Raw genomic sequence first — 26,962 nt, forward strand, 5'->3', positions numbered from 1 at the left:
GGTCTACTGGCCTGCCTGGGTGGGGTGTGTTTTATGGCAGAGTGGGAGCGCTGGGCAGAAAATGGCAAAGAAACAGGTCTCAGGGTCCCACATCCGGATTCCCCAGTTCCAGCCTAGCTGTGCAGAGTGGATGATCAGCTCTGCCGACTGCTGGGGTGGGTGCCGAAACACTCCTGCTAGAGAGGCTCCAAAGCCTCAAATGCCCCTCCAAGGCGAGAACTGAGAGAGCCAGAAAATCAGGATCACAAGGAAACTCAGGGCTCCTGCAGACAGCAGGAAGCAGGGAAGCGATCACACTGTACTATGGCTGCACCCTGGGAGTGTCTGCAGGACAGAAGACAGACTGGACAATCAGCGAATGTGACAACCTGCCTTGATTAAGATGTGAGCTGAGTAAGCCACAGGGCTGCAGATGGAATGGTATGGAGGCAGGGGAGAAGCTTGGGGGACACCTGACAGAAGAATAGGAAAGCCAGCCAGGCCCATAGCCCTCAGCAAGCTGTAGAAGCAGAAGACGGCCAGCCATGACAGTCTAGGGCTTGGCCTGGCCACAGAGATGGAGCCTTTATTCCCTGGACCGTCTGCAAATGTAAAGCTTGATCTACTAACTTCTCAGCTTCCTCCTGCTCTCCTCCCCTGGGATTCCTTTCTTAGAATCCCCCTCCCCCCGCCCCCCACTTCTTCAACACAATGGCAGCCAACAACTTGGTCACTATGGTACCAAATCCTGGCACTGTACTTGGGTACTTTTGAGAGTTGTGCTTGCCTAGGGTCTTGTCCCAAACTCCTAAAAGCTCCCCACTTGCAGAAGGGCGTTACACCGTGACTGTTAACTAGGTTTAGAGCCTCTGGGGAAATGCACACCAGGTATGAATATGAAGGTGTTTTTAGAAGGAAGGCCTACCCAGCGCCATCCCATGGACTGGGGTCCCGGGCTGAATAAAGAAAAGAAAGCGAGCCAAGCACCAGTATTCGCCTCTTCCTGCTTTGTGACTGGCTGCCTCATGCTTCTGTTGCCATGCCTACAGACTGATAGACTGTGCAGCCATAAACTGTGAGCCCAAACCAACTCCTCTTCCCTTAACTTGTCTAGTATTTGATCAAAACAATAATAGCAGCAACTAATACATAAGTACACAACAGTGGCCTTCCGGTCTGCCCTGAAGACATGTTGGGTGGCCCATGGCTGTAGAGGCACCTTTGGTCTACCTGTCCTGTACAGAGAGAGAAGGCACACAAGGGACCATATGGAGTGTGTCAGGAATTTGCAAGAAGTGGGCAGGGATACATACATGTTTCTCCCCTTCAATCTTCTTGTCGGCCACTTGCATTGCACCCAGATATTTAAAATGCAGCTCCATTAGCCTGTCAACCTGAAAGAGAACCACGGGCAGGAGTGAGAAAGGAAAAGCACCCCCCCCCCCACACTTCACTGTCGTTGCCTGCAAAGGGAGACCCACCCTTCTACCTCTGATATGGGGGATGGACATCAGGGACACACCTAGAACAGAACAGGGTGCTGGTGAGAATAGCACCCAGCTTGCACCAGCTTGAACACACGTCCACTGCTCAAAGGAAGAGTGTTAGCCCCTCTAGGACTCCAGGGAATTCAAGTGTTAGCAACAAACAAATAAATAAATAAACATTTGAGTCCCTCCTTGCAAAGCCAAGGCACTTGAAGTTACATACTTGATATTCACTTAGAACTTAGATTTCTTTTCTCCATCTGAAACCTTTCATGTTTAGATTCTGCCCCAGAGCTGATCTTAAAAAAAAAAAAGCCAGAGTAAAATCTTTTTAGTTGCTTTTGAGTCAAAAGAGAGAGCCAGAAAAACTCCTTCAGCAACCTGAAAAAAAGACTTTGACTTCTGTTCAGAAATAACTTGAGTCAGTTTTCAGCTTAGCAAAGCCATCCTGGAACATGGCCTGGGGACAGCAAATGGGTTTGGAAAGGTTCACTTTCCCCAAGGCCTTCAAAGGACAGAAGAGTGCTGCCTTGATGCTGCCAGACCTCTGACCTGCCCGCCAGGCTGGCGCCACCACAGCTGCTGGCAAGCAGTCTTTTTCTGCACTGGAACTGATATCATGTTGCTCCAACATAGCTGCAAACGGTCCAGGCAAATCGCACCCAAGCCCCAATGCTTGGCAGCTGATTGCGACTTGGTGACTTAATGCATTTCCCTTCACATATCCAGAATTTCCTTTACCATGAAAAAGTATATCAGGTAGCAAGGACGTGATGTCACTCCTACTACAAAGGTGTGGAAATTGGAGCACAGAGCATCAAATGATGTCACAGCGTGACTGCTGAGATGCTCTGTGCTGTGGAACATTGCTACTGGGCAGCACAAACAGCTCAAAGGGGCAGAGCAGGACCCTCTGAAGGCTGTGCCCCAGCCCTACCTTGGGTACAAGCAGGAATGTAATTATTATGTGTTAAAACGGGGACTCTGAGCCACCTTCTCCTCTGGAACTGCTTATTATACACAGTGTAGACAGAGGCACCGGCTCCTGTACTCAGCAAACTGGGTTCAAGCCCAGCTCTGGGTATTAGTGCATGATCTTGGGCAATTCCCTTGATGCCTCTAAGCTTCAGTTTCCTACTGAAAACGTGGGCGACATGAGCACTAGGATAAACTGCAGCTTCTGCACAGCACAGTGAAGGTGGCGCCTTGTTCCCCATGCCCCAGCAGTCATTCAGCAACCGCTAGCTACTGTTACTGTTCAGTTCTTTTGGTTTGGGAGGCGTGATGACGACACAAAATGCTGTCCGGTCTCACACAGCGTAGTGATCGCCACCGGAGCTGCTCAGCATTTCCTTCAAGACCCTTCTTTCCTCACCACCTAGTGAGAGCTCATCGAATCCACGCACCCCCACCCACCGCTGAGTCTTCTAGAGTGGCACACACCTTTTCTTTCTTGCACACGCGTGTGCATGCAGAGGTCTGCGGTTGAGGCAGGTGTGCTCCTTGCTTGTGCTCCACTTTGCTTACTGGGGCAAAGTCTCTTGCTGAGCCAGCGCTCAAGGACCCAGCTAGACTAGCTGTCAGCCAGCTTGCCCCAGGGATCCCTGGGCTTTGCCTTCCGCATGCTGGGATCAGGGTGGCTGCCACACCTGTCCAGATTTTACATGGGCTCTGGGTTTCTAAACTCTGGTCTCTGTGATTGCATGCCAAGTGCCTGAGCCATGTCTGTAGCCCACATATCTAGAAAGCAGCAAAATAGCGTTAACTACAGACCTCTTGCTCCAAAGCATGTTCTCAGTCACCTGGCTATGCTATCGCCCCACCACACCCTAACCTAAACCCTCTTATACTCTCCTCTGCCAGGTCTGAAATCCCCCAGTGTCCACTGCTGCCACCCCAGGAGGCACTAGCATTCGAGCGGAAGCACATCTGAACACAAGACTGCAAACTCTGGAACCTTCAAGACACAAAGCAACAGACTCAGATGCTGGAGAAGATACTGCAGGGGAGAAGCACTGGCCTCCGCACCCCGCAGGTGAGGAGCTGTCTCCCCAGCACTCTGGTCCTGCCCCTACCTTCATGGTCACAGTTACCCACCTTCTCGCTGTCATTCTCGGTAAATTTATTCAGAAGCCGGGTCCGCTGCTGCCCTCTCAGGTTGCGTAGGAGGGAAGCCAGGATCGAACAGACATGCTCTGGGGTGGGAAGGAAAGAAGAGAACACGCTGAGATCACAGCAGTAATTATTACCTTTTCAGACCAGTCTGCTCTGTCAGAGGAGGAGAAAGGAGGCGTCAATGACTGAGACTATTGATTAATAAGACAAGAACCTCAATGGTGTCATCAGAAAACTAAATTTATCTGGGCACGCCACACAGATATACAGTCAGAAGAGATGACATCCTCAAGGACAGAGTGAGCAAGGAGACCAAAGGGAGGTGAGAATTTCTATCTTGCCTGGAATTAATTGACTTGTATTGTCCACAACAGAATTTCAAACTAATCCCCCACTTAGAGAAAGGCCCTGTGAACAGAATACAAACACCAGCCAGGACATGAGTGAAGGATGAATGAGAAACATCTGTCACTTCTCAAATTGCCTTGCAACTTTCCCTGGCAACTGCCCTGGAAGGAAATACAAAGTGTGATAGTGTCCAAACTCTGCTGAGCTGACCCCCCACTTGATGTTGAGGGGGGCTGGGAGGTAAGCACTTCCCACTGTGCCAGCCTCCTTAGCCCTGCAGCCCAGCGGCTTCCCTCAAACAGCGCTACCCCAGCCTTGCAAAGGAGACAACTGCAGGCTATGGCGCAGGCGTCACTTCTGAAGACAGCTTTCTCTTTAAGCAATAAAAGATTCCTGAGAGATGGCTCTGTGGGTAAAGGATGGCTGTGCAGGCATAAGGACCTGAGTTCACATCCCCAGAACCCACAGAGAAGCCAGGCATGGTAGAACACGTCTGCAACCCTGGTGCTTCTACAGCGAGACAGAAGCCCCAGGAACAACGAGGAGGGTTCCCTGGCACATACACCAGCAAACAAGAGGCCCTGTCTCAAGCAAGGTAGAAAGTGAGGACTCACACCCAAGGCTGTCTTCCAGCTCTACACATGTGCACTTGCACACACGCACACCACAGTTTTAAAAATCCTTCAGCAATGACCTTGAATAGGAGGTCACAGATACCTACCCATAAGGAAATGACAAAGTTTATTCTGAAATACATTGTTGGTGCTGGGGAGATGGCTCAGAGGTTAAGAGTGCTCACTGCTCTTTCAGAAGACCAAGGTTTGGTTCCCAGCCACACTGGATGGCTAACAATTGCCTGTACCTCCAGTACCCACACATACTTGGCATACACTCATGGAGACATGCACATATACACACTAAAAAGAGGGGTTGGAGGGATGTGTCAGTGGTTAAGGGGCTGGGTTCAACTCTTAACACCAACATGGCAGCTCACAAGCGCCTGTAATTCCAGTACTAGGAGATCTGACATCCTCTTCTGGCTTCTGTAGGCACCAGGCACATACACATACACATTACTCAGAAATACACGGAGGCAAAACACCCATACAAATAAGATAACAAAATAATTTTTTAAAAAAATGGGAAAAATTTCTCAACACAGATGACATCTGACAACTGAAGAGCACCTTCATATGTAGGTGCTACCCAGAGTTCTGAGTTCTGTGACTGCGAACTTCAAAGAGCCACAGGGAAGCATCCCACATCTGCTGTGACATCCTGGGCTTGGGTGCGTCCACCTTTACTTATATCCCCTCATGTCCCCAACTTAAGCCAGAAGCCTTTGTTCTCAGATATCTGCAGAGCTGGGTTCATCCTGTATTGTGTCTCATGTCTTTGGGAACCATTTACACGCTAAGACTCACAAACTTGAACCTGTAGCCAGACCTGTCCTCTGAATGTCCTTTCGAGTCATACAGTCACTGCTTCTCCCACATACTTGTCTGGCAGGTCTGTTCAGGGTAAGCAGCTAACGGCAAGGACCTACCCTCCCTCTCCAGCCTGCTTCATTCGCTTCAGGGTGACCAGGTTCTCAAGCCCCACAGCAGATCCTTCATGAAGGCACCGTTCATGTGACTCCAGCTCCACACCATCATCACTGTCCCCCACTCTGCTCTGAATTACTCTCACCCCTGCCCACAACATGCCACAGCCTGAGAACAGGTGTCCTCGCTTTCACCCTTGTCCCTGAGCATGGTCTTCACAGGGCATAAGGATATTATTTCTTCAGCAATGGCTCCTGACCTTCATCTGACTGCTGCTTCTGTTGCTGGGTGCTCCTGCTTCAAGAAGCAACAGTCAGGCGAAGGCCAATGCAGTCACTCCAGTGCTTAGACTCAAGGGCCTCAGCCTTCTCCAGTAGACTCCCTTGCCCACACTCTTTGAACATGCAAAGCTGCCACTCGGCAGTTCTAGATCTCATTAAGCCTTCCTTCTCTCCACAGTAAGCGCCGAGTGTTACTGATTTTGTTTACCATCTCCTTAAATCAGAGTATATGTTGCTGGAAGGCAAGGGCTCCAGTCTGCTTTGTTCACTGCTTACCTCTCATCCCCACCCCCATTCCAGCCTGATATATACAGGAGGTATTTTGGGAAGCCTTGCTGAATGAATGGGAAGGAAGCAGACTCTCTGTATGAAGACCATTACTGAGTTCTGGATGTCTTTTTAATGCCTTCATACCTCTGGGTAAAGCACCCAGTCCAGGTTCAGAGGAATGTGGCCTTGTATGCGGAACAGAAAGAACCAGGTTACAGGCAACCAACCAGGGCTCTGCTCTGGAGAGAGCAGTAGCATAAGCAGGGATAGCTCTGAAGGCACAGTCAGGGAAAGCAAGGCCTCTGGGTGAGCCAGGAAGAAAAGGCCAGAAGGTAGAGGGTGGGACACCCACAATTCTGCTAGTCAAGGCTGAACGAGCAGGTTGGGGCTCTGAGCCCTTCAGCTGGTGAACAGGTGTGAGAGAAGCCATAAAGAATGCAGTGAATCTCACATACTCAGCTCTGAAACTTTGAAATCACTTAGCACGGCAGCTGGGAACAGCCTCTGTGTATACATATAAGGCATCTGACAACCGCAGGAGGAGAGCGAACATCAGCTAGTTCTCATCCAGTATCCCAAACAACCTCCTCTGCATGGATGGAAAAAGTCAGACCCAGAGCACAGTGGAGCATGCCCACAGCTAGCTGGTGCAGGGGGTAGGCACAGTCCTACCTTCAGATGACAGACAACCACTCACCACTTAGCTCCAAACAACACAGCACTCCCACCTGAAGGAGCTCCTTACAGACAGGGGGGACAAATCAACTATTATAGTGCCCTGTGCAGGCTCAGTGACTTGGTAGGTATGGGACACTTGGGAGCAGAGGACATCTGCCTAATGCTTCCCACTGGAAGAAACAAAATTGAAATTCCTAAATCCTGGTAACCATGTAGAAGAGGAAAGAACATTCCAAGCCAGGGAAGCAAATCTATAAAGGCCTGGGTGGAGTACCGTGTGCATGTGGGGAATGGAAGACCAGCTGTGGGAAGTGACCAACCACGACCACTAGTGACTTTAGAGTGGGCCGCAGAGACAAGATCACATCAAGGCTTAATCCCATCTCAGCAGCTACATTTCCTCCTACAGACCAACCCTAGGAACATGTCTCTTTCCTGATGAATTGTTTTGTTTTTGTTTTTCCTTACCAATGTTCCCTCTATCTTGGCTATTAGGAAGCTGAAGGATGAATTCATAGTACCCAAAGGAAGCAGCATCCCTTATTGCTTTATTGTTGGTCCCAACAGAATGCAATGGATGCATGTGGTAAAAATGAAACTACAGAGGACACAAATATACTTACTATTTATGTGTATCTATACTGGTATTTTTCTTTTCCCATTCTCCTTCCACTATCTTGCCTTCCCAAGAAAAATCTACAAAGTACCTTGTGTATATTCTCAAGAGAAAATTTATATATACATATATATATATATTCCCAAATATAATATACTTCCTTTTTTAAATGGGTATATAGAATGCCACTGAATTTAACTAGTGAGCCAATTCTGGGTATTTTTGGCAGCTTCCAGTTTGAGATTTTTTTTTTCTTGTTATTAAGGGCAACAATATTCACATACTCTGGCATACTTTTCTATGTTGTTTTTCCTTATGGCATATTCTTAATAATGAGATACGTGACTCATGAAAATCACATATAAAATGTTTAATGTCATTTGGGCCAGAGAGATGGCTCAATGGGTAAAGACAATGTTTGATGGAACCTCCAGTTCACTCCTGTGTGATCTGGAAAGTCCCATTCCTGTCCCTCTCTTCAAACCCTGCCCTCGGGGCTCGAGAGATGGCTCAGAGGTTAAGAGCACTGACTGCTCTTCCAGAGGTCTTGAGTTCAATTCCCAGCGACCACATGGTGGCTCATAACCATCTGTAATGAGATCTGGTGCCCTCATCTGGCCAGCAAGCATACAGACAGAACACTGTATACATAAATAAATAAATCTTTAAAACAAACAAACAAACAAAAACAACAAACAAAAAAAACCAAACCCAAGGAAGAAAAGATGCCAAAAAGCCCAGGTCCGAATTTCTGGCAACTATTGAAACTTCCTCCCCTGTTGCTGCCAGCAGCCCAAGTCCCCGCCTAAGCATTCCAGCTTTTGACTACTTGGGCACAAACCCAGTCTGTGGCAGACACATCATTACCCCTCACTGACAGGCTATAAAATCTCCCTGCTTTAGTTTGGGCATGTGGCTTCTCTGGCCTCAAGTTCTGGAACTGGAAAACCTGTCTGGGAGTTGCTCTGTGCAAATAAACCTGTTGTTACACTTTTTCAGTTTGGCTTGATCTGGCTTACTGTATCAGTGGAGAAACCTATTATCCAGGTACAGAAAATCTATCAAACAACACTGGCCACGCAAACCTGGAGAGATGATTCAATCCCTGGAACCCACATAAAGGTGGGAAGGAAGAACTGATTCACAAAGTTGTCCTAACCGCCACATATGTGTTGGCTGTGGCACATGTGCCCTCCCCCACATCATGTGTGTATGCACAAGAAATAAATAAAAATCTCTAAAAAGGATGGGTAGCTAAGTATCCATCTCCCTACACCCTTCCTCACAGTGCACACCATCCAAGAGAAATGACAACAACCAGACAGGTAGAACCAGACTGCCGCCTGATTAGCATGTGCCTGTCCAACATTCTTTTCCTATGTGCATGAACTGGGTTCCCCAGACACAGGGTACTGCAGGATACCCTACAATACAGAGGTCTGTGGTGAGGGTTTGCTGTTTGGTGCCTATGGAGACGCACCTGCAAGCTGAAGACCTAGGGAAACCAGAGGAGCAGTTCCAAGGTAAACCCAAAGGCCCGAGGCTTAGGCCGAATACACTAAGCCCCAATCTTTGTCTGGAGGGCTGAGAACCATATCTGAGGGCTGTCTGGCCCCTCCTCCTTCTTACTATATTTGGAACTCTCAATAGATGGGGTGGTGCCCACCCACACTGGGAGGATGATCTTTACTCAGCTATCTGATCTGAATGCTAATCTGTCCCAGAAACACCCTCATAGGCACACTCAGCTACCAGGTTCCTTTAGCATAGTCACGGTAACATGATTTACTCATCACACCATGCTTACTAACATTTGCATGGCTTCTCCTGTGAACTTAGTTTTCTTAATACTGATTTCTAAGGGATCCTTGTAGGTTAAGGAAACTACCTTCTTTGTGTATGTTTTGAATATTTTCCTTAGTTTGCCATCTGTCTTTTGGAAGTTCTTACTCAAAGTCAGATTTAGCACCAGCCTACTGTTTTGCTCTAAAGCTGCTTCAGATGCCTATTTGAGGGCTAGATGCACAGCTCAGTTGGCAGAATGCTTATGCACCATGCATGAGGCCATGGGCTTGGCTCTCAGTACCCTCTCTCCCCAATCCTATTTGAAGCAGGCATGGCACCTCGTCACCATTCGTCGCGCACGTATGGCAGCACACTATTTTATCCACTCACGGCCAAGCTATGAGAAAGGAACCGCTTTTATCTCAGTCTTATTAATCTGGAATTGAAGGCTTGGAGAGGTTAATTTGTGATCCCATGCTTGAAAAAGCAGAATCCATGTTCTCTGACTCCAAACGGCAACCCTTTCCTCGCTGCTATGTTTCCCATAAACAAAAACCAACCCCCTGGCTGTTAAAGAAGAACAAGAGGGGCCAGAAACCAGATCAGCCTGAAAACAGGCCCCACAGGGTCTCACTGTACCCACAAGACAGGCACCATGTAACCGTGGATTTACGAAAACCCACAGTTTTAATGAGGCTAACATGAAGCAAAAGGCCATATGGAGGAAGGCATGAATAACACCCGCCTTCCCTGCGTTACTGAATTAGTCTTTCCAGAGCAATTTCTTTCAGAGTCTAAATAAAGAAGAGACTGAGTTTTACACAGTTCCACAAATACCGAACCAGAACTTCACTCTGCAGTCATTTTCCCTTTAAATCCCGCTGATTCTGGCAGATGAGAAAGTACCAAGGGGGTGTTCTTTATATACCTTACCAAGAGGGCAGGGGTTACTGGTGTTTGGGGAGGGCATCCAGAGCAGTACGTTTCAAGGAGGGAAATATGGTCTTTGAAAGGATTACTTTTGGCACCAAATTCTCTTAGCATGCATGCCCACAGCTTGCTTAGTCTAGGCAGGAGAAACCTTGACCATCAGCATAGTACACTAAGCAAGCTGTCATCTGCCTGATTGATAGCCAAGCAATCCTGAAGCTCCATGCTCCTTCTACCTCTGTAAGCTCTGGCCTGTCATATGTCACAGGGAAACGCTCCAGCCACCCCAAGTTTTAGTGTACAGGTTTCATTAGCTACTAATAAATGTAGCTTCCCTAAGAACAGATTTCAGCCCAAGGTGGTGTCAATTTTTCATACACCAAGGAGATGGGGAGAGCTGCTGGCACAGAGAGCAGAGGAGATAACAGGTTTATCTGCTGGCCAGCGCTGCTCAGCTGCTCTGTCATTTCGACAGGATAAAATGGAAGTGAAGGATGGCTATGGAGCTGTCAATGTGGACGTGCGGATGTGGTAGTGCCACTGCAGAGGAAAACCAGACATACCTGCCATATCCCCTACCACGCACACACACTCTACACATATAACACACCACATACATGTGCCACACACCATACCATACCACATCTATATACCCTACACCTAGAATTCACAAAGGGAAAGGTCAGATAAATCTAGTTTTCAATTCACTAGTGAGAGAGGTGGGCATCTTGGCATCCTGGTAGAATGTCAAAGCCAGCACTGATACTGTGCCCGTGTAACTCCCTGCCTGCTGGGCACCCTGCTCAACAGACAGACAACTGGCTGCCTCTACACTAATTACTGAAACTGCCTGGAGGGGTGGCTCTGGTCCATCCTTTCCCTAGCTTTACTCTCCTCAGGGCCTCTCCAGGGCGATTAGCAATGAACTAGATGTATCTATGCAGAGGGCTAAAGTTTGATTTTCCAGGGCAGTTAGAGGTGTATGATTTTTTTCAGAGCTGGAAGGAGCGAGAGCTCTCGCGCCCATGGGGTTCTGCATATAGAAACGATGGTCTAGGGAAGGGTATGACTTGCCTCAGGTAAAACACATTCGGAAAGGGGCACGGGAATCTAAAATCTACAATCCTCCCTCCCTCCAAATCAGGACACTGGAGAATCCGAGGAATACTTCTGCCTGGACGTTCTGAGTGTCCCCATCTCTTAGCGATGGTCCCTTAGTTAAGAATCCTTGCTTCTTACCCCAAGCAGGTCTTTCTAGAACAGCACTTCAAGTAGCCTCCTAGTGCACATCACTGCATAGAATCGAAGGAATCAGTGTTTCTTAAAAATAAGTGAGGTCCAAGCCCCAACATGCGTTTGGTTAGCAGCAACTCACTCCATGAGAGGAGCTACTTGCCTTCAGGTCGGCCTGCTCATAAGGAAGGATACTAGATCTCCTGCAGAGAATGAAACAAGTACAGAGAACTCACTCGAACTGGGGTCTGCTCCAGATGAGGACAGTGAATTCACCAGACTTGGGTTCAAATCCTGTCCTCTGCATTCCCTATTATACCGCAGACTGGTGGTTTATCTGCCTCGGTTTTCTTGTCTGTAAAATTAGATCTGCTGTCTCGAGGGAAACATGTGCACAGTACCACTCACCAGACGGCAAACTGAGCTGTGCCACGCCACCACAAACAGCACTGTAGGAGTCTCTGGCCTGTGCACCCGCCGAGAGCTCAGTTCTCTCCTTGAGCACTGTTCTGGGCCCACAGTTCCTGCAGTGTCTTTGCCTGCCTGGGTCCTGGTGAGAAAAAAACCTTTCTAACACTAAAATGGAGCAAGGCTAACCTCACTCTTGTCCTTTAATCCCACAATAGATTAAAACAAAGTACTGGTTGTGATTGTTTATAAAATCCACAAATCTGGGGACCTGCAGACATCTCTGAGGCAGGCGTAGCTGTTTACAGGGAGCTGAAGGACACAGCACATCTCAGCAGGCAGGCTTACCTTTCAATAAAAATGAGCATATTTAGCCATAATAACCATTTATTGAAAAGAGAATACGTAATTTGCCAAACTATAAAGCATAGCTTCTCATTCTGGAGTTGCACAACTTCAGGTCAATGATAGGGCATAAAGCATTCTGACAGCTTCTGTGTGCCAGGCACACAGCGGCAGCAGATCACAGAGATGGAAGAGTTGGCTATGGGGCAGCTTGCTGTCCTATGAACAAGGCTGGGGAGTAGCATCAGAGAACACTACTAAGTGGCATGCAGGGGACACAGGGGACATGAGGAGGAGCGGAAAAGAGAGGGTGGAAGAGCAGAGGGTCAGAACTGGGACTGGAGGAGAAGACCTCTTCTGACACCTAGAGAGCAGGGTTGGATGTGTTCTACTGCAAACAGACAGCTTGAGCTCACTGGTGTTTAAAGTAATGTTGGTAGGCTGGCAGAAGCCAGGAGTCTGAACAGGCACATCTAGTTTCTGAAGCACAGACTGGGCACACTCCTGAAGTCAGTGATGAGTGGGATATTCCTCACAGTAAAAGGTCTGCTGTAATGAGGGAGGGGCGATGAGGTGCACAACAGTTCCTAACCACAATGTCCTCTGACTCCTCCTGTGCCGCCCAATCCCAGGAGGGTGCTGCTAGGATCTCTGATAAGTTTCAGTGTGAATGGCAGGGCAGGCTTACAATCACCAGAAAGGAAGAAGAGGCTCTGGCAACAGAGCTGGTCACAAGAGGAGAACCCCAGGTTCAAGCAGGCACAGGAATTCTATCATATGTCAGGTAATGTCTGGGGACAGAAGTGACATACACCGATCCTGCCCTCCAGATGCCTCTGAATGACATGACAGACAACAGAAATGATGGCAACCAATGGGCACTGGGCATACTGGTAACAACGTGACATCATACCCAGAATCCATATACACCCAAATACCAAGCTCTACTCCACCTAAGGTGTAATATGTCTTTGATAAAGCCACTGAAAAACAAAAAATAAGTACAATCGCATTCAGAGCAGAGCGGGCAGAACACAGGTGGGAAGAGCAGCATGAGTGAGGGTGCTCCGAGGAGCCGAGCGAAGCCGAGGACCTGAACAGGCACAGGGTGCACAGAAACAGAAGAGATCAGTGTGGCAAGTAAGCAGAAGGTCAAGGGAGAAAGAAGGCAGGGGCAGGGCAGGAATCAACTTGGATGCGAGACTATGAATAAATACAAAGCTCCTTGCATCCGGATGACTGTGTGTGTGCATACATGTGTATCTACATGTGCTGCGGTGCATGTGGAGGTCAGAGGAGCTGGCTTTCTCCTTCTACCATGTGGGCCCCAGGAATCAAACTCAGGCTGGCAGCAAGCACCTTTACCTGCTGAGCCATCGTCCATCCTGCCAGGCTTGGCTGGCCACTGCAGCCTCAGAACCTCCGCCTGCCTTCCAACAGCCCAAATAGCTGGCTAAAGACAGACACACAAGGGTCAGCCAGGGTTCTAGCAGGATGGAAGTGCTCCTGTATTTCACACATCAGGCCCATATTCGGGTCAGATGGAGAGGGCTACTTTAAAATTCAAGGCCACGCTGCAGCACTGCCTTTGTTTCCACTCAGCACCCAAGGCTTCAGCGCCTTTGTTCTAAGGAAACCAAACACGGTGCTGTTTTCATACTCTAAAATTACACTATCCAGTTTTAGTACCGAACCCACTGCCTACCTCCCTTCAGCTACCCAGATGGACAGACATCCTGGTTTCTGGTTAGATTCTAGATGCAAACAGGATGTTCAAAATACCCTAATTAGATCGATCCCAGCCTTAGCAGTAGTGTGCTGGAATACAGATTAATCTGCCGCATGGCCGGCACTGGCAGCTGAAGTAGCAGGAGGCCCTGTCAAATCAAGCCACAGTATTACACGCTTGTGCCTTTACTATTAATTTTGTTCTCTTCTTACATTTCACAATAATGGACATCTGCCTAGTCAGGGATGTGGCAACCCATACAGAGTTACACGTGTGTGCTCAGTCCCTCCAGCTGAATACTGATGCCAGTCAGATCAAACACTCTTTGAAAGACAGATGGATCTGTGTGAGCATCTATATATAGCTTCTTTAACACACACATAAAATACATATATTCCTACTCTTCCCAAATGTTTCCTGAATATTCAATACATGGCAGGCATATGTGGGTCCTAAAAATGGTAACGCAGATGCAAACCTACCATGCATCTGTGTGCCCACTGCATGTCATTTCACACTCACAACATTCTACAGGTTACTTTGATCAGTCTTCCCATTTCCAGACAGGAAACTAGATGCTCAATTGGAAAAGGAATTTGTATCACAACAGCTAGGAAACAAATCACCTATTCAGTTCTACAAAAGTAAACTCGATCCTCTCCCTTAAACATTAAAAGAGCACCCAACCCCACTAGCGAGGCAAATAAAAGCCACAGGCTACTTCCACTTGACTAAGCTTTCAAAGTGAAGTGTCTAGGAGGATGTGTGGGAGTGCTCCTACACCCTGCTGTCCATCAGAGCCCTTGCCACACTAATCCGCAGGTCTCCCGAAGAGAAAGTAAGCTCCTCGAAGGCTGGGTTGCTGAGAGCTGCCATGGGAGCATATAGCAGGTGACAATTAGTGTTCAGTAGGTTGACCTGCCAGAAACAAAGGACTGTCTGTGGGAGAGCCCTACTAGACAAAGTCGTGGAGTTACTGACTGTAAATGACCACTTGCTTCTGGCTGTAATTCTCTCATGTGCTGCCACATTCCTTCCCTAATACTAGCCACGGGTATTATTCCCACAGATTGTGTGTTTATCTCGTGTATATATTCCATATACTGGGCATACATATAGCTGTGGATCGTCAGGAAGATGATTTTTACTTAACTGTAAAATTTTGATAAACAGAAATAATACTAGGATACTTTTATTACTCAGATTGACACAGGAAAGTAACAGTATGCTCAGTTACAAAGACAACTAATTCTAGACTTCAGAACAAATTCAAGAGAATACGTAAGGATAAATTCTCAGGTGTTGTTTATTGTTGATTCAAGGTCAGGCTAGAAGCAACTTTGGTAGACACAACACTCTACGGTAATTGTCTTTTTGCACATAGTCCCAGCCTCATTTTATGTGACAGGCTCAAGTTTCAGCCAACTGTTTACTTTCTGTCTGAGAACCCTAAGCATTTCGGCTATGGCCGGTGTTACTTGCTGGCTGGTCAATGTCACCCTCCCTAGCCTAAGAGAAACCATATGACTTATCCTGTGTTATGAGAATGGGTTGGGTCCTGAAAATGTAACATAATTGTCCAGAGTTTGGCTGTGAGGAGAGGAAGCTGTGCTGAGCTATGTGGGGAGATGCTGGAAAGGGCTGTGCTGGATGTGAATGGGGTGTGTGTGCTGAAAGAGAGATGTATGAAGAAATGTATGTAACTGTGTGGGAAACGTGTGGAGAATATATGAAGAACGCAACTGTGGGGGGACAAGGAAGATGAAACTGTAGATCCAACTGCGTGTAGTGATGTGTGGCCGTGTAGGAGAGAGATATGTAGTTGTATGTAAAGAATGTAGCTGTGTGGAGATTCTCAGAGAGGATTATTTAAGAGGAAGTAAAGAGAACATTACCATCAGAAAGCGTGTTTCCTTATTTACCCCTCAGATAGAAAAGTCTAGCCCTTGCTGCATTCGTGGATTTTTTTTTCATATCCTGGTACTGACTAGAGGCTGGCTCTCCCAATTAGTGATACTGGGTGAGTTTCAGTCCTGCATCATTTAACTTATGCTGAATCAATGTCATAATGAGGCTCATGGTAAGAGCCTGCTATACACACACACACACACACACACACACACACACACACACACACACACACGGAATAACTGAATCCCTGAGAAGGGAATGAGAAGAGGAGCTGGTTTTCTGAGAGGGTCAGGACAAAAGAAACCCTGCAGATTCAAAGCAATGTATCGCACTGGCAAAGGGGTAAGGACATGCCCAAGAGGCTGGGCACAGAGATGTGAAGGGCAGATCACTCACTGGGGGTGGGCAAGGAATGGAGGGTGGAACAAACAGCTAAATATAGGAGATGCAAGAACCCCGAACCTTTGACTAGAATCTGGATTGTGTCCCATGGGATACAGAACAGACAGCAGGAAAAGGCAGCTAGTTCTGTGTTCCAGAAAGGTCATCCTGGAAAAGCGGCAGGGAGGGATGCACACAGAGGAGCAGCCAGGTCAGATGGGCATCTTACAGAAACACAGGCAACAATACAACTCAAGGCATTCAGATGTCCCTGAGCAAAACCTGAAATAGTCAATGGCCTTCCAGAGAGAGTCTCATGTCCCGCCTTCTTTTTTAGAGACGGAGAGGGATGGAGCTAGGAGACTAGACTTCTAGTCCACACCTGAAGAAATACTTGTTCCAGATCTTTTTTCCATCCTATAGCTTAGGAACCTTATTCTTGACTATAGGATGAGAATGACGTAGATAGCTTGAGATTCCAGTTATCAAAAAGATGCAAACTAATGAATGACCCAGCAAGAGGTCCTGAAACAGGACCACAGAGACTGGGACACAAATGTTTCTGGCTGTTTCCCATAGTTCAACTCTAACCAGCCTATTAACAGGAAGAGTGGAAAAGTTCATCCACGTAACAGAATTCTACTCAGCAAAAAAAAAAAAAGAGAGACCCCCCCAACTACGAACAAATCTCACAAAGGGCATGCAGAGTGAATGCCTTACTCAGACAAGCCAACACTGTGTGAGCCTCGACTGAGGGTCTAGGTCATCTCTGTGGGGGTGGGGACAAGGGTCTGTTAGGGAAAGCAAATTATCTGGGTCCTCCTGATCTGTGCCTCCCAATCGTAGCTAAGCAATAGCAACGCGAGGTTAATGATAAACACACTGGAATATAACTTGTCTGCAACTTACTTTCTGTATCAAAAATAAAGCATAAGAATGAGAGAAGGGAAAAGCACAGCAGACGCGGTAAAGGGAACAGAGTGGCGCTTTAACTGTATCCTGGTGGCAGGGATGGCAGAATTTGTTGAGCCTTTCTTTTACCTTTGCTATGTTTGAAAATTTTCCTAAGAAAATGCTGAGGAGAAGGAAAGAAGAAAAGTGAACCTGGGATATAAATGAAGTAACTTTCCAAGGTAATTTTCCAAAAAGGAGTTCTCATATGTGTTACTTGAAACTGTGAATGTCTTTCCCCCTGAAGCCCATTCTACCTGAAATATAACTAAAATGAACTGAATATTCTCACTTCTGGGCTATGATGAGACTCCGCAAACATGGAGCACTTACTGAGCAGGTGCAGGTGCTGCCTGGGTTGACTCCTCTGTCACTGCCATTCCCCTGGGATTCCCTTCAATAGCCTAGCAGCACGTGAATTAGGAAAGTATTTAGGTGTTATCTTGATAAAACTGTAGCCTGGAACAGTAGGGAAATGCTTCTCTGTGCTGTACAACCTGGCTTCCAGAGCCTACGGAGAAAGGGCTGAAAGGCATAGCTTCTCATAGGCCCAAGGCTCCTCCCTAGGACAAGAGTTCCTGGAGTAGGATCGTCCAGACTTAAGGAAGAATGGAGGAGCTGCATGCAACCCTTGCCATGGGCACCATGACGAGCTGGAAGTGGGGACTCTTCACCTGCAGTTTTCTCTGGCTCCTGCAACGTGATCTGTCAGGGACACCAACCCCATTGTCCCAGAAGCAGCAGTGTGGCCTTATGACAATGGCTCTAGGGAGCACCACTTGACTTCTGAAACCCAGTGCAGGCTAGGACAAACTGCCACAAGAAGCCGTATACCGAGGACAGCAAGCAGAAGGGTTGAAACTGCCATTGCTCACACACATTGGTCCACCTCAGATCTCTTAGTACTAGAGCACATTTCAATTAGAGAGAGATTTTTATCAACATAAAAACAAAACAAACAGAACCCTATAGGTAACTTTACATTAGTGATTTACACTTGACTGGCTTTTGGAACCTTTATAAGAAGGGACATGTACCCTTCTCCTTTCCCCCTTCTTTCTTTCCTGTTCTCTGGAATATAGGAGTTATAACCAGAGCATTAGTAGCCATCTGGGACCATAAAGCAATCATGAAAAGAGTAGTCAGGCCCCTTTATAGTTGCTTGGGGCACAGTGAGAGCCAACAAACACTTCTGGCCTCAAGATCAGAACGACAGGACACCAGGACACTGTCAGAATGGTCCAGCTGGCCTCTGGGTTTGTCTTACCTGGAGAAACATACATATTGCTGAACTCTCTTTGTTAGTATTTGTGATTCTAGTTCCCAGCAGTAGTCCTGCATCTTCTAACTGACACCCTATCCCTAAGGTCTTTCCCAGGACTCCCACAGTAAAGAGAGAGGTCATGAGCATCCTGCGGGTGGCCCTAAGCAAAGGGATGTACACATAGCCACACCTATTCTCAGGAGCAGCCCACATCCTAACAGGGGAAGCTCCAGGAGCAGATCAACTGCTGATGAAAATGCACGAGTCTCCTTTCTCTTCAGGACACTTTCCATGACTACACAGATCACAGACTTTGGTAGAAAGGACCAGGAAGCTTTTGCCTAGAGTTCAACACCCTCATTTTACAGCAGATGCCCCTAAGTGTCAGCACTGTGGAGTGGATGGATGGATGGATGAATAGAGCTCCTCCGGCCACATGGAAGCTTGGATGAGGCCTCTGAGAAGGACAGCCCTGCATCAGTCAGAGTTCAGCTCAGTTCCCTGCCTTTTACTTTCAAAGTACTTCATCTAAATGAAAGCTCGCTGTGGCCTATGATCTCTTTCTGGGTTTGGGAAGTGCATTATCTAGTTACTGCCACTCCTTTGCCATGAAGCACATAAAAACATCTTTAGATCCTAAAATGAGACAAACGGCTAGGATATTTGCTGTGTGACATTTTTCTTTTGTAAAGTGTCCTCGATGGCCAGCTCAATGCATTGTCAAACAGCTCTGTAGGGCTGGTGAAGCAGAGTGTACCTGCTCGGCATACCCTACTTGGCCTGAACTCATAGCCAGAGGCTAGGCAAGGATGTCAGCATACTCCCACAGCTTGTCAGCAGACCTGTTCTTCCCTACCTGTACATCCTGAGTAAGGGGGGGGGGGGCGACTGGTGCAGTGGAGCTGACCATCACAGCCCCAAGACTCGGGAGCTGTTTCTGTACTCCGGAACCACCCCTGCTTTAGAAAGAAGTGTGTGTGCACACATGCATGGGGGTGGGGGCGGGATATGCGAGAGTGGAGGTCAAGGCTTTTAGGAATGAGTTAAAGTCATCCCTACCATTCTCATCTTATTAGGAGGCTCTGCCTCAGTCCTCAACAGTCAGCCCCGCCTGCTCCTCCCACACTAAACATCATAGTCATCTTCCGATGCCTGAGGCCTTGCCAACTGTTGAGCGTCAGGGATTGCCACGGAAACAAGAAAATTCTGTGTGCAGACACAAAGCAGCTCATGTTCATTTGCTTGAAACTTGATGTGGTGTGGCGGGAGGCCGGAGGGGTTTCATGGTGACAGGATGGAAGCGTTTCAGTGCTGCTGGAACACAGACAGCTCTTTAATTCTGTGTCTCAGATGAGCAAACCAAACCATTCTTTGATCATTCACACAGGAAAATGTCTGGAGAAACACGCAGTCTCTCTGCTGTGGAAATGCTTTGGGGTCACACTCTAACAGGTGTCCACCAATTCCCTCCTCAGGAAGAAAGGACTCGGTGAATCCTAAACCATACTGTGTGTGAGGACGCTTCCATGCTGTTACCGGCACACAGGCTATGGGCTTAATGTCAAAGCTTTCTTCCATGTATCAGACTAACCACCTCACAGGTGTATAATAAAGAACTAGAGGGAAGTGGGGCGTGTGAGTCTGATGCCAGTCTGGTTGATCTACATAGTAAGTCAGGGTTACATGGTGAGACTGGCCAAAAGAAGAAGAAGAAAGAGGGGAAAAAAAGGAGGAAGGGAGGAGAAGAAGAAGAAAGAAGAAAAGAATGAACGACCTGGAGGTGGGGTGGGGAAGGGATGTTCCTGCTTTCTCCAGAGGGTCTTCCCAAAGAGGGAAGTCATCTGTCAGTGCTCTGCGACAGTGAGCACACTAGCTAGTTCTCACTCCTCACCCTCCCTCTCTTTCTGTGCCTGGGTGGAATCCAGGGCCTTAAAACACAAATCAGGAAAGTGTTCTGAACTCCCTCCACCTCTTAGTATTTGTGGCCACTTTTATGTGAATTATTCTTCCTATACAAATGAAAACATATAAGGCTCAGAAAGGCTCTGTTCCTTAGCCAAGATCGCAGAGCTAGTAGGAGCTGCACATAAGTGGATCTGACTGTAAAGGCCAGCTTCCCCCACTTCCCCAAATCTACCATCCCAGGGAACTAAGTCTCCCAGTACCCAACTTTCTAGGTACTATTTAGTGAGCTGAGTTGAAGGAAATACACAGAAAGCCATTCTGAAGAAAACCAGACAACAAATCACCAGTGTCCCCTTTGTTTTATACAAAATAGATGGTCTCTGGCAAAAATGGACTTCAAAGTAATTTCTGTGAAACAAATGCTCCTTGGATCGCTCTGGAACCCAAGATGCATTCTCCAGGAGAGACTTTCCAGCCAGCACGGCGGATGAGTACATGGGGGCAGGTCTGAACAACATACCCTGCTGCTGGTATTTTTCTAGAGTTCCCTTAAGCTGGCCCAGGGACTGTCCTGCTCAGTGAGTCACATCCACAGGGAGCACACGACTTCTGTCCACTTCTAGGAAGCCTGTGCTCTAACCCAGTAGCTCTGAGTGGCATGGTGGGATATGGCACAGGGAACAGAAAACAGACTTTATTCTCCAGTACACTAACAGGCACAACCAGAATCAGAAGTGTGTGTTTCCTTCTAGGACTCAGTTTCCCAGACTATTGAACAACCCGTCCATTTCTTTCATTCCCTGTCTCTGGTGGGTAGTTCTTAAGGTGGGGGGGGATGAGGGGAAGGAGCCCAGTGTGGGAGATATTTTGCAATTCTTTTGCTGTGTTTATCTGTGATGACAGGAGGTGTTGCTGAATGTCTTAAACACACAGGCCAGCCTCTCACACCAAAGTGTGCCCTACTTTAAAAGTGTCAATAGTGGCATGGTGGAGACACCTTGAGCTTGACCAGGTCTAACATCAAACTGTTGAATTATGTTCTCAATATTAACAAATACATTCCAGCTAGAAAAAATGGCTACATTTAGGGTTCTCCTTTATACTTGTTACTGATTTTATAAACATTCCATATGAGATAAAATTCCATCATGTCTAGGAATGTCTTAAAACATTACAGGAAAATGGGGTAGGGAACAGGGGGATAAAACCAGATTTGCAAATGCTACTTTTCAGAGCTGGGTGATGGGTAACTAAGAGCTCAGTAGTTATGCTTTTTATACCTCTGGGTATCTTGAAAATTCCCACCATAAAAGATGATTTGCTTTCTTCTCAATGAGTCTACTTAAAGAGATACAACATATAAAGGGTTCATACTCACCCCACCCCCTGTAGAAGCATGACAGGGAGAAAAGGGCAGGCTGGGACATGCTGGGAAGAACTGTGCAGCTCTGACCACTGGAAACAGGATTCTAGGGAGAGCAAGATGCTGCTGGAGAAGGCAATAGGGGCTAGTCTCACATGCTACACCAGGGTCTAGTTTTGGTCTAGATCTGTAATGAGAATTATCAGAAGTGCGGCCAGATTCCTGTTTTCTTTGTTTGTTTGTTTATTTATTTTGTATACAATATTCTGTCTGTGTGTATGCCTGCAGGCCAGAAAAGGGCACCAGACCCCATTACAGATGGTTGTGAGCCACCATGTGGTTGCTGGGAATTGAACTCAGGACCTTTGGAAGAGCAGGCGATGCTCTTAACCTCTGAGCCATCTCTCCAGGCCCAGATTCCTGTTCTAAAGGTGCTGGAGGTGGTGCCTCTTCACTTGTCTTCTCTGGAACCCTAGAAGGAGCAGAGGATAGTCTGGAAAGAGGCAGGGATTCCTAAAGTGAGCCAGGAACAGAGAGCTATCATTTGGGAAAGAAACTGAGGGTACAGGGACAGTGTGCAGAAAGAACCAAGATTGTACTCAAAGGTACCTGTACTATGTGTTATTCATAACTGACATCGTAAGTGGAGGGAAAGGGAAAGGTCTGCCTTATGGAGACAAACAGCAAAATATACAAGTGATCTTAAACTGGAGGTGACAACCAGGACAATAACTTGTAGCTCCTTCCTTTTTTAAAGAGTCACACATTGTGACTAGACATGTCTGACTCACCCCTGACCTTCCGGTCGCCAGTCTGAGCTTGTGGAGGACAGGAAGCAGTGTGGTCTATTGTACTGGCAGTCACTCCTAGTACTACACACTGGAATCCTGGCCTTCCTAGAGTTCCATGGTGATCTCTGTGCCTTTCTACATGCTATTCCTTCTGCCCAAAAGCTCTTCCAGGTCTTGTCCATGTGGGAAGTTCCTACTACCTTTTGATCTTCTAAGTTTTCTTGGGAATGATCTCTATATAGTTTTCTCCCCAGGTAGACCAGATATCTAGTTCTTCCTTCAGGGCTTACAGCTGGCACAAGCTGGGACTTCAACTCAGGTCTCCAGGTTCTAATAAAAGGCTATGCTTTTCCTACTACATTGCTGCTGAGATCCCTGCCAAGTGTAGAACTTAGAAAGGTTCTACCTAAATTAATATGACATATACAGAAAGAACCTTATCAGAACATGGTTCATTATTTTAAAACTTAAAATGAAGTTATAAAAACATTTTACATCCCACATTGTCCAATACCAAAAACTTGGTAGTGTTTTCCTGCCCTGCCATGCCACTATCATTCAGTCTCCCTCTGCCATTTCCAGAAATAGCTAGTTACTGCACTGTTGCCTTGGTGATTAAAAGTCATTTAACTTTCTGGTCTTGAGGTAATTCCTTGAGAGGACTGAACACAGTGTTAAGAGCTGTGCATTCAGATTCTTGCTGTTAATTTAAACTGTGTGAAAAAATGAGGAAATGCTTAACTTTTGGAGGGCTGTTTTCTCAATAATAAAGCCAACCAATGGCACCCCATGCAAAGCTGGAGGTAGGTACAGCATCTTGCATATACTGTAATACAGCAATACTCAATAAACCCGAGTTACAATCCACTGTCAGCATGGCTGACACCTCAGGCCAGTCAGCCTGCTAACCAGCTAGAACACTGTCATTCCCAAAGTTAGCCAGCCAGCAGGCATACTTACTGCAACATGATTTATTACTAATCAATACATTTAAGGAAGTTGTAAGCATGCTTTTAGTGATCATCAAAATCACACGCTTAATTTATTTTATGGTACCTTGCAGCAAATAAGGAACAAACTAACAATTATTTTCTTTTTACTTTGGAATCAAGGACAAAGAAAAAGTGTTACAAAGAAGTGTAAAGGATACAGAAGAAGTAGAGCAAGCACTACAAACAATACCCACCAGCTGCATGCTGTGGCCATCACTGACCTATGTATTATCTTAAGTAGTCTCTTATGCTGGGAAGTACTGCTGTCTCCATCTTTAAACAGTGAAAAGCGAGGTTCTGGGAGAGCAAATGACTTGTCCAAGTCACAAGCTAAACAGAAGAGTCAGGGCAGAAACATACCCCAGTCTCCTGAACCTAGTGGCTAGGGCCCCTCTCTGGGCCACTCTGGAATTTAAGTAACTCCTCAAGAAGAAGCACTGAACTGCAGAAAATCAGCCTTTACTGGGTCCAGGAGTCTCCAAACCCACCCCAGTGTGCAGAGCCGCAACTAGGAGCAAAATGTTGCCTCAGGTGTGTTGATACCTGAGGATAACCTCTGTTTGGGGATTCACTGTTTGGCTACCAAGAAAGAATGTTCAACATCTTTCCAGTCTCCTTCTTATGCTAATTACAGCTCATCAGCATCTGGACGCCCACAAGCAAAATCAATCTGGCACCAGAAGCCAGCCAAAGACATTTTCCTACTATAAAAAAAAACAAACAAGACTGCAACATGATTAAACACACTGAGCATTTCCCCAGTAACCTGCAGGCTGGTGCACATAAAAACCCCATCTGATTTTACACGAGTCTAGGAGGAAGGACACTAACAAACACCTCACACCTGCAAGGGTATTCTTTATGAGCAGTGAGATGTATACAAGTTTATTTTCTGTGCTTCCCTTCCACATCACATCTTCCGTTAGGTACCAATATGTCCAACACGCTCAAATATTTACACATTATAAGAAGCCAGCAGAAAGGCGCCTTTCCATTTCATGCTCTAAGCGAATGAACATGGGCGCACTGGCCTTAGGTCTCCAGCTCATTCCCTGACTTTGCAGTTCCTATACTTCCAGGAGATATGGAAGAGGCACCTTGCCATCTAAGCTCCCCTCCAAACTAAATCACCTCCAAAGATGCCACTCAACCTGAATTCTTTTCTTGCCTTCTAAAGAGTAGAGCTTCACAGTAACAAAGCAGTAGTTACAAAACAGAATACCAAGCAGAGTCTCATCTCTGCAAAATTACACGCACACACACACATGACCCCCATCCCAATTATGTATGTCTGAGTGGATTCTATCCATTATCTGTAACTAACTTTGGTTGGAGGTTTTGGGATGATTTTAACCTTTTCTCCAAAGTGTTCTTTATTTAGAAATGGCAACAGTTCTTTTTAAAAAGCACCTGACATGTCAGGCGGCTCCCTGGGCAGAGAGGGAGTGTGAAAAGGATGCCAACACGGCTGGGTGCTCTGGCCAGTGTCCTCAACACTAGCTGAACACTAGGATCATGAGTTTTCAAAATACTGATGCTTGGGGCTGGAGAGATGGCTCAGTGGATAAGTGCTTGCTTCCCAACTATCAGGGTCAGACTTCAGATGCTAACATCCATGTAACAAGCTCCAGGTTCAAGGAGAGACCCTGCTTCAAAGGAACATGAGGAACATGACGGAGGGCATGCCGTGCCTTTTTCTGGCCTCTGTGCATGTGCACAGGCACAGGACCTACCCACAAATCTGAACACACTCACAGAGACACAGACATAATTGAAATCTTTTAAGAAATACTGATGGTCCAAGGCTCAAGCCTCAGAATTTCTGGAGATGAGACCCAGACCCAAGCATTTTGTCAAAGTTCTTCTAGTGACACCAACCAATTAGGGTTGAAAGCTATAAGTTGATGCCATTAATCAGGAGGAGTCAAGAGAGGGACAGAGTAAAGTTACAGTGGGCACACCCAGGAGTAAAGACCAAAGGCTGAAAAGCACTGAGCATCAGCTCTGGAAAGCCCCATGTAGAGAAGATGATATGGTAAGCAGATACATTTTGGGTCTGAGCCAAGAGGCAGACAAAGTGAGTTAGGCCAAAAAGGTTAGCACTGAGAGATAGAGACTATGCAGGACCACAGAGAAAGAGACAGAGCAGGAACGGATACCACACAGTTTAAATCAAGCTCTCTGTAGGCGAGGAGCCTTCATTTATGTATGATCAGAAGCAGGGCCGCCACAGTCTCTGTGAGTTCTTATGTGTATCAGTTCTGTTGAATAAAAATCCCCACCCTTAATCAAGAAACTATTTGCAATTCTAGGAAAGGGAAAAATTCATTTTCTCTATTTAATAGAGTATCACTGAGTATATCAACTACATTCTAGGGCAGGACCTATGTCCAAGAATAGTTGGTCAAAACAGACTCCATGGGGTGTGCACGCATGCTTCTGTTATATTTTTTCTTTAACTTTTTTTTTGCTGTTTCTTTCTCCTTTTTTTAAAAGAAAGACACACAGAGAGAAGTAGAGAAGAGAGAACATGAAGTTGGGTGGGTAGGAGATGGAGAGGGGCTAGAAGGAACTGGGGAGGGAAAGGAATATGATCAAAATATATTGTCTGAAACAAAACAAACAAACAAATAAAAAACAAGGCCAAACAAAAACTGGTGAAATAATTTTGAAACCCCAGGAGAATGCTAGGTTCAGTTTCTAATAGGCCATGTGCCAGTTCTGTGACCTCAACTGACAGGGTCCCATACTGTGCTCTCACCTGTCAAGACTGTGTAGTAAGAACATGGCCAAGAGGAATGCATATTATAGTACTAAGAATACAAGCGGTCCTCAAATGGTGACGTCAGGAACGGCATCCCGGCAGATTAAATTCAATAAACAGGTAAAAACTGTTTAGTTGCTGTTAGTTCTTTATTTGGGACCACTTAAAATACTACAGAAGTTAACCTAAATGGCCTGGTTATTCTCCAGTTGATGCTGGTATTTGTTTGAGTTCTATGAAGGATATAATTATATGCCAAACCATTTCTATAAAATTTAAGCAAGATCATGAACAAATGCTATCATATTCCTATTGACAACACTACAAATGCATTAGAAGAAATTCTATTCCAGAATAATTCTCCTAATGCCACAAAAGAGCTAAGCTGCTACTGGGCGGAATGAAAACTGCAAAGAGAACACAGGAAAAAGAACTGTTCTCTGCCCTCCCCTCTGGATTCAACATTGAATTTGCGAGAAATTAGCTTAAATGGCCAAGAAAATGGAAATTATTGCTATACCTGTGACCTGTGAAAATTTGGGAGGTCCTTTTTGGTATGAAATAATAAAATTACTACCATAACAGCAACAAGAACTAGCTCTTACGAACACTTTCTTGTGCCAGGAAGGTCCTGGGCCCTGTCCCTGATGAACTCAGGTCCCACAGATGTGGCTGCTGAATAATGCTCTAATCTCCTTCTCTACACGCTGCTACTCCACCAAGACTGGGAGCAGCATGGCCTTGGGGCATACTTCAGGGGGCACAGGGAGGTGGGGCATACAGGGCTCTACAAGAAGCTGGTAGCAGCCATGTTAAAGGCTCACTGTTATTTGTCCCTTCTGTCTTTTCTGTATGTGCTTTCCCTGACATTACTACTCAGCTTCCACCAGAG

At 46.5% G+C, this 26,962-nt stretch overlaps 1 protein-coding gene across 1 annotated transcript in view; it reads right to left on the reverse strand.

The window, feature by feature from the left end:
- Ctnnbl1 (catenin beta like 1) overlaps positions 1 to 26,962 on the reverse strand; it is a 162,901-nt gene that overhangs the window by 18,455 nt on the left and 117,484 nt on the right. The window contains exons 12-13 of the mRNA XM_038330304.1: positions 3,564 to 3,661; positions 1,293 to 1,373 (exon numbers count right to left, since the gene is read on the reverse strand). Coding sequence (XP_038186232.1) covers positions 1,293 to 1,373; positions 3,564 to 3,661 — 179 coding nt within the window. The remainder of the gene's footprint in view (positions 1 to 1,292; positions 1,374 to 3,563; positions 3,662 to 26,962) is intronic.

The sequence above is a fragment of the Arvicola amphibius genome, chromosome 5 (genome assembly GCF_903992535.2).
Source record: "Arvicola amphibius chromosome 5, mArvAmp1.2, whole genome shotgun sequence".
NCBI classification, from domain to species: domain Eukaryota; kingdom Metazoa; phylum Chordata; class Mammalia; order Rodentia; family Cricetidae; genus Arvicola; species Arvicola amphibius.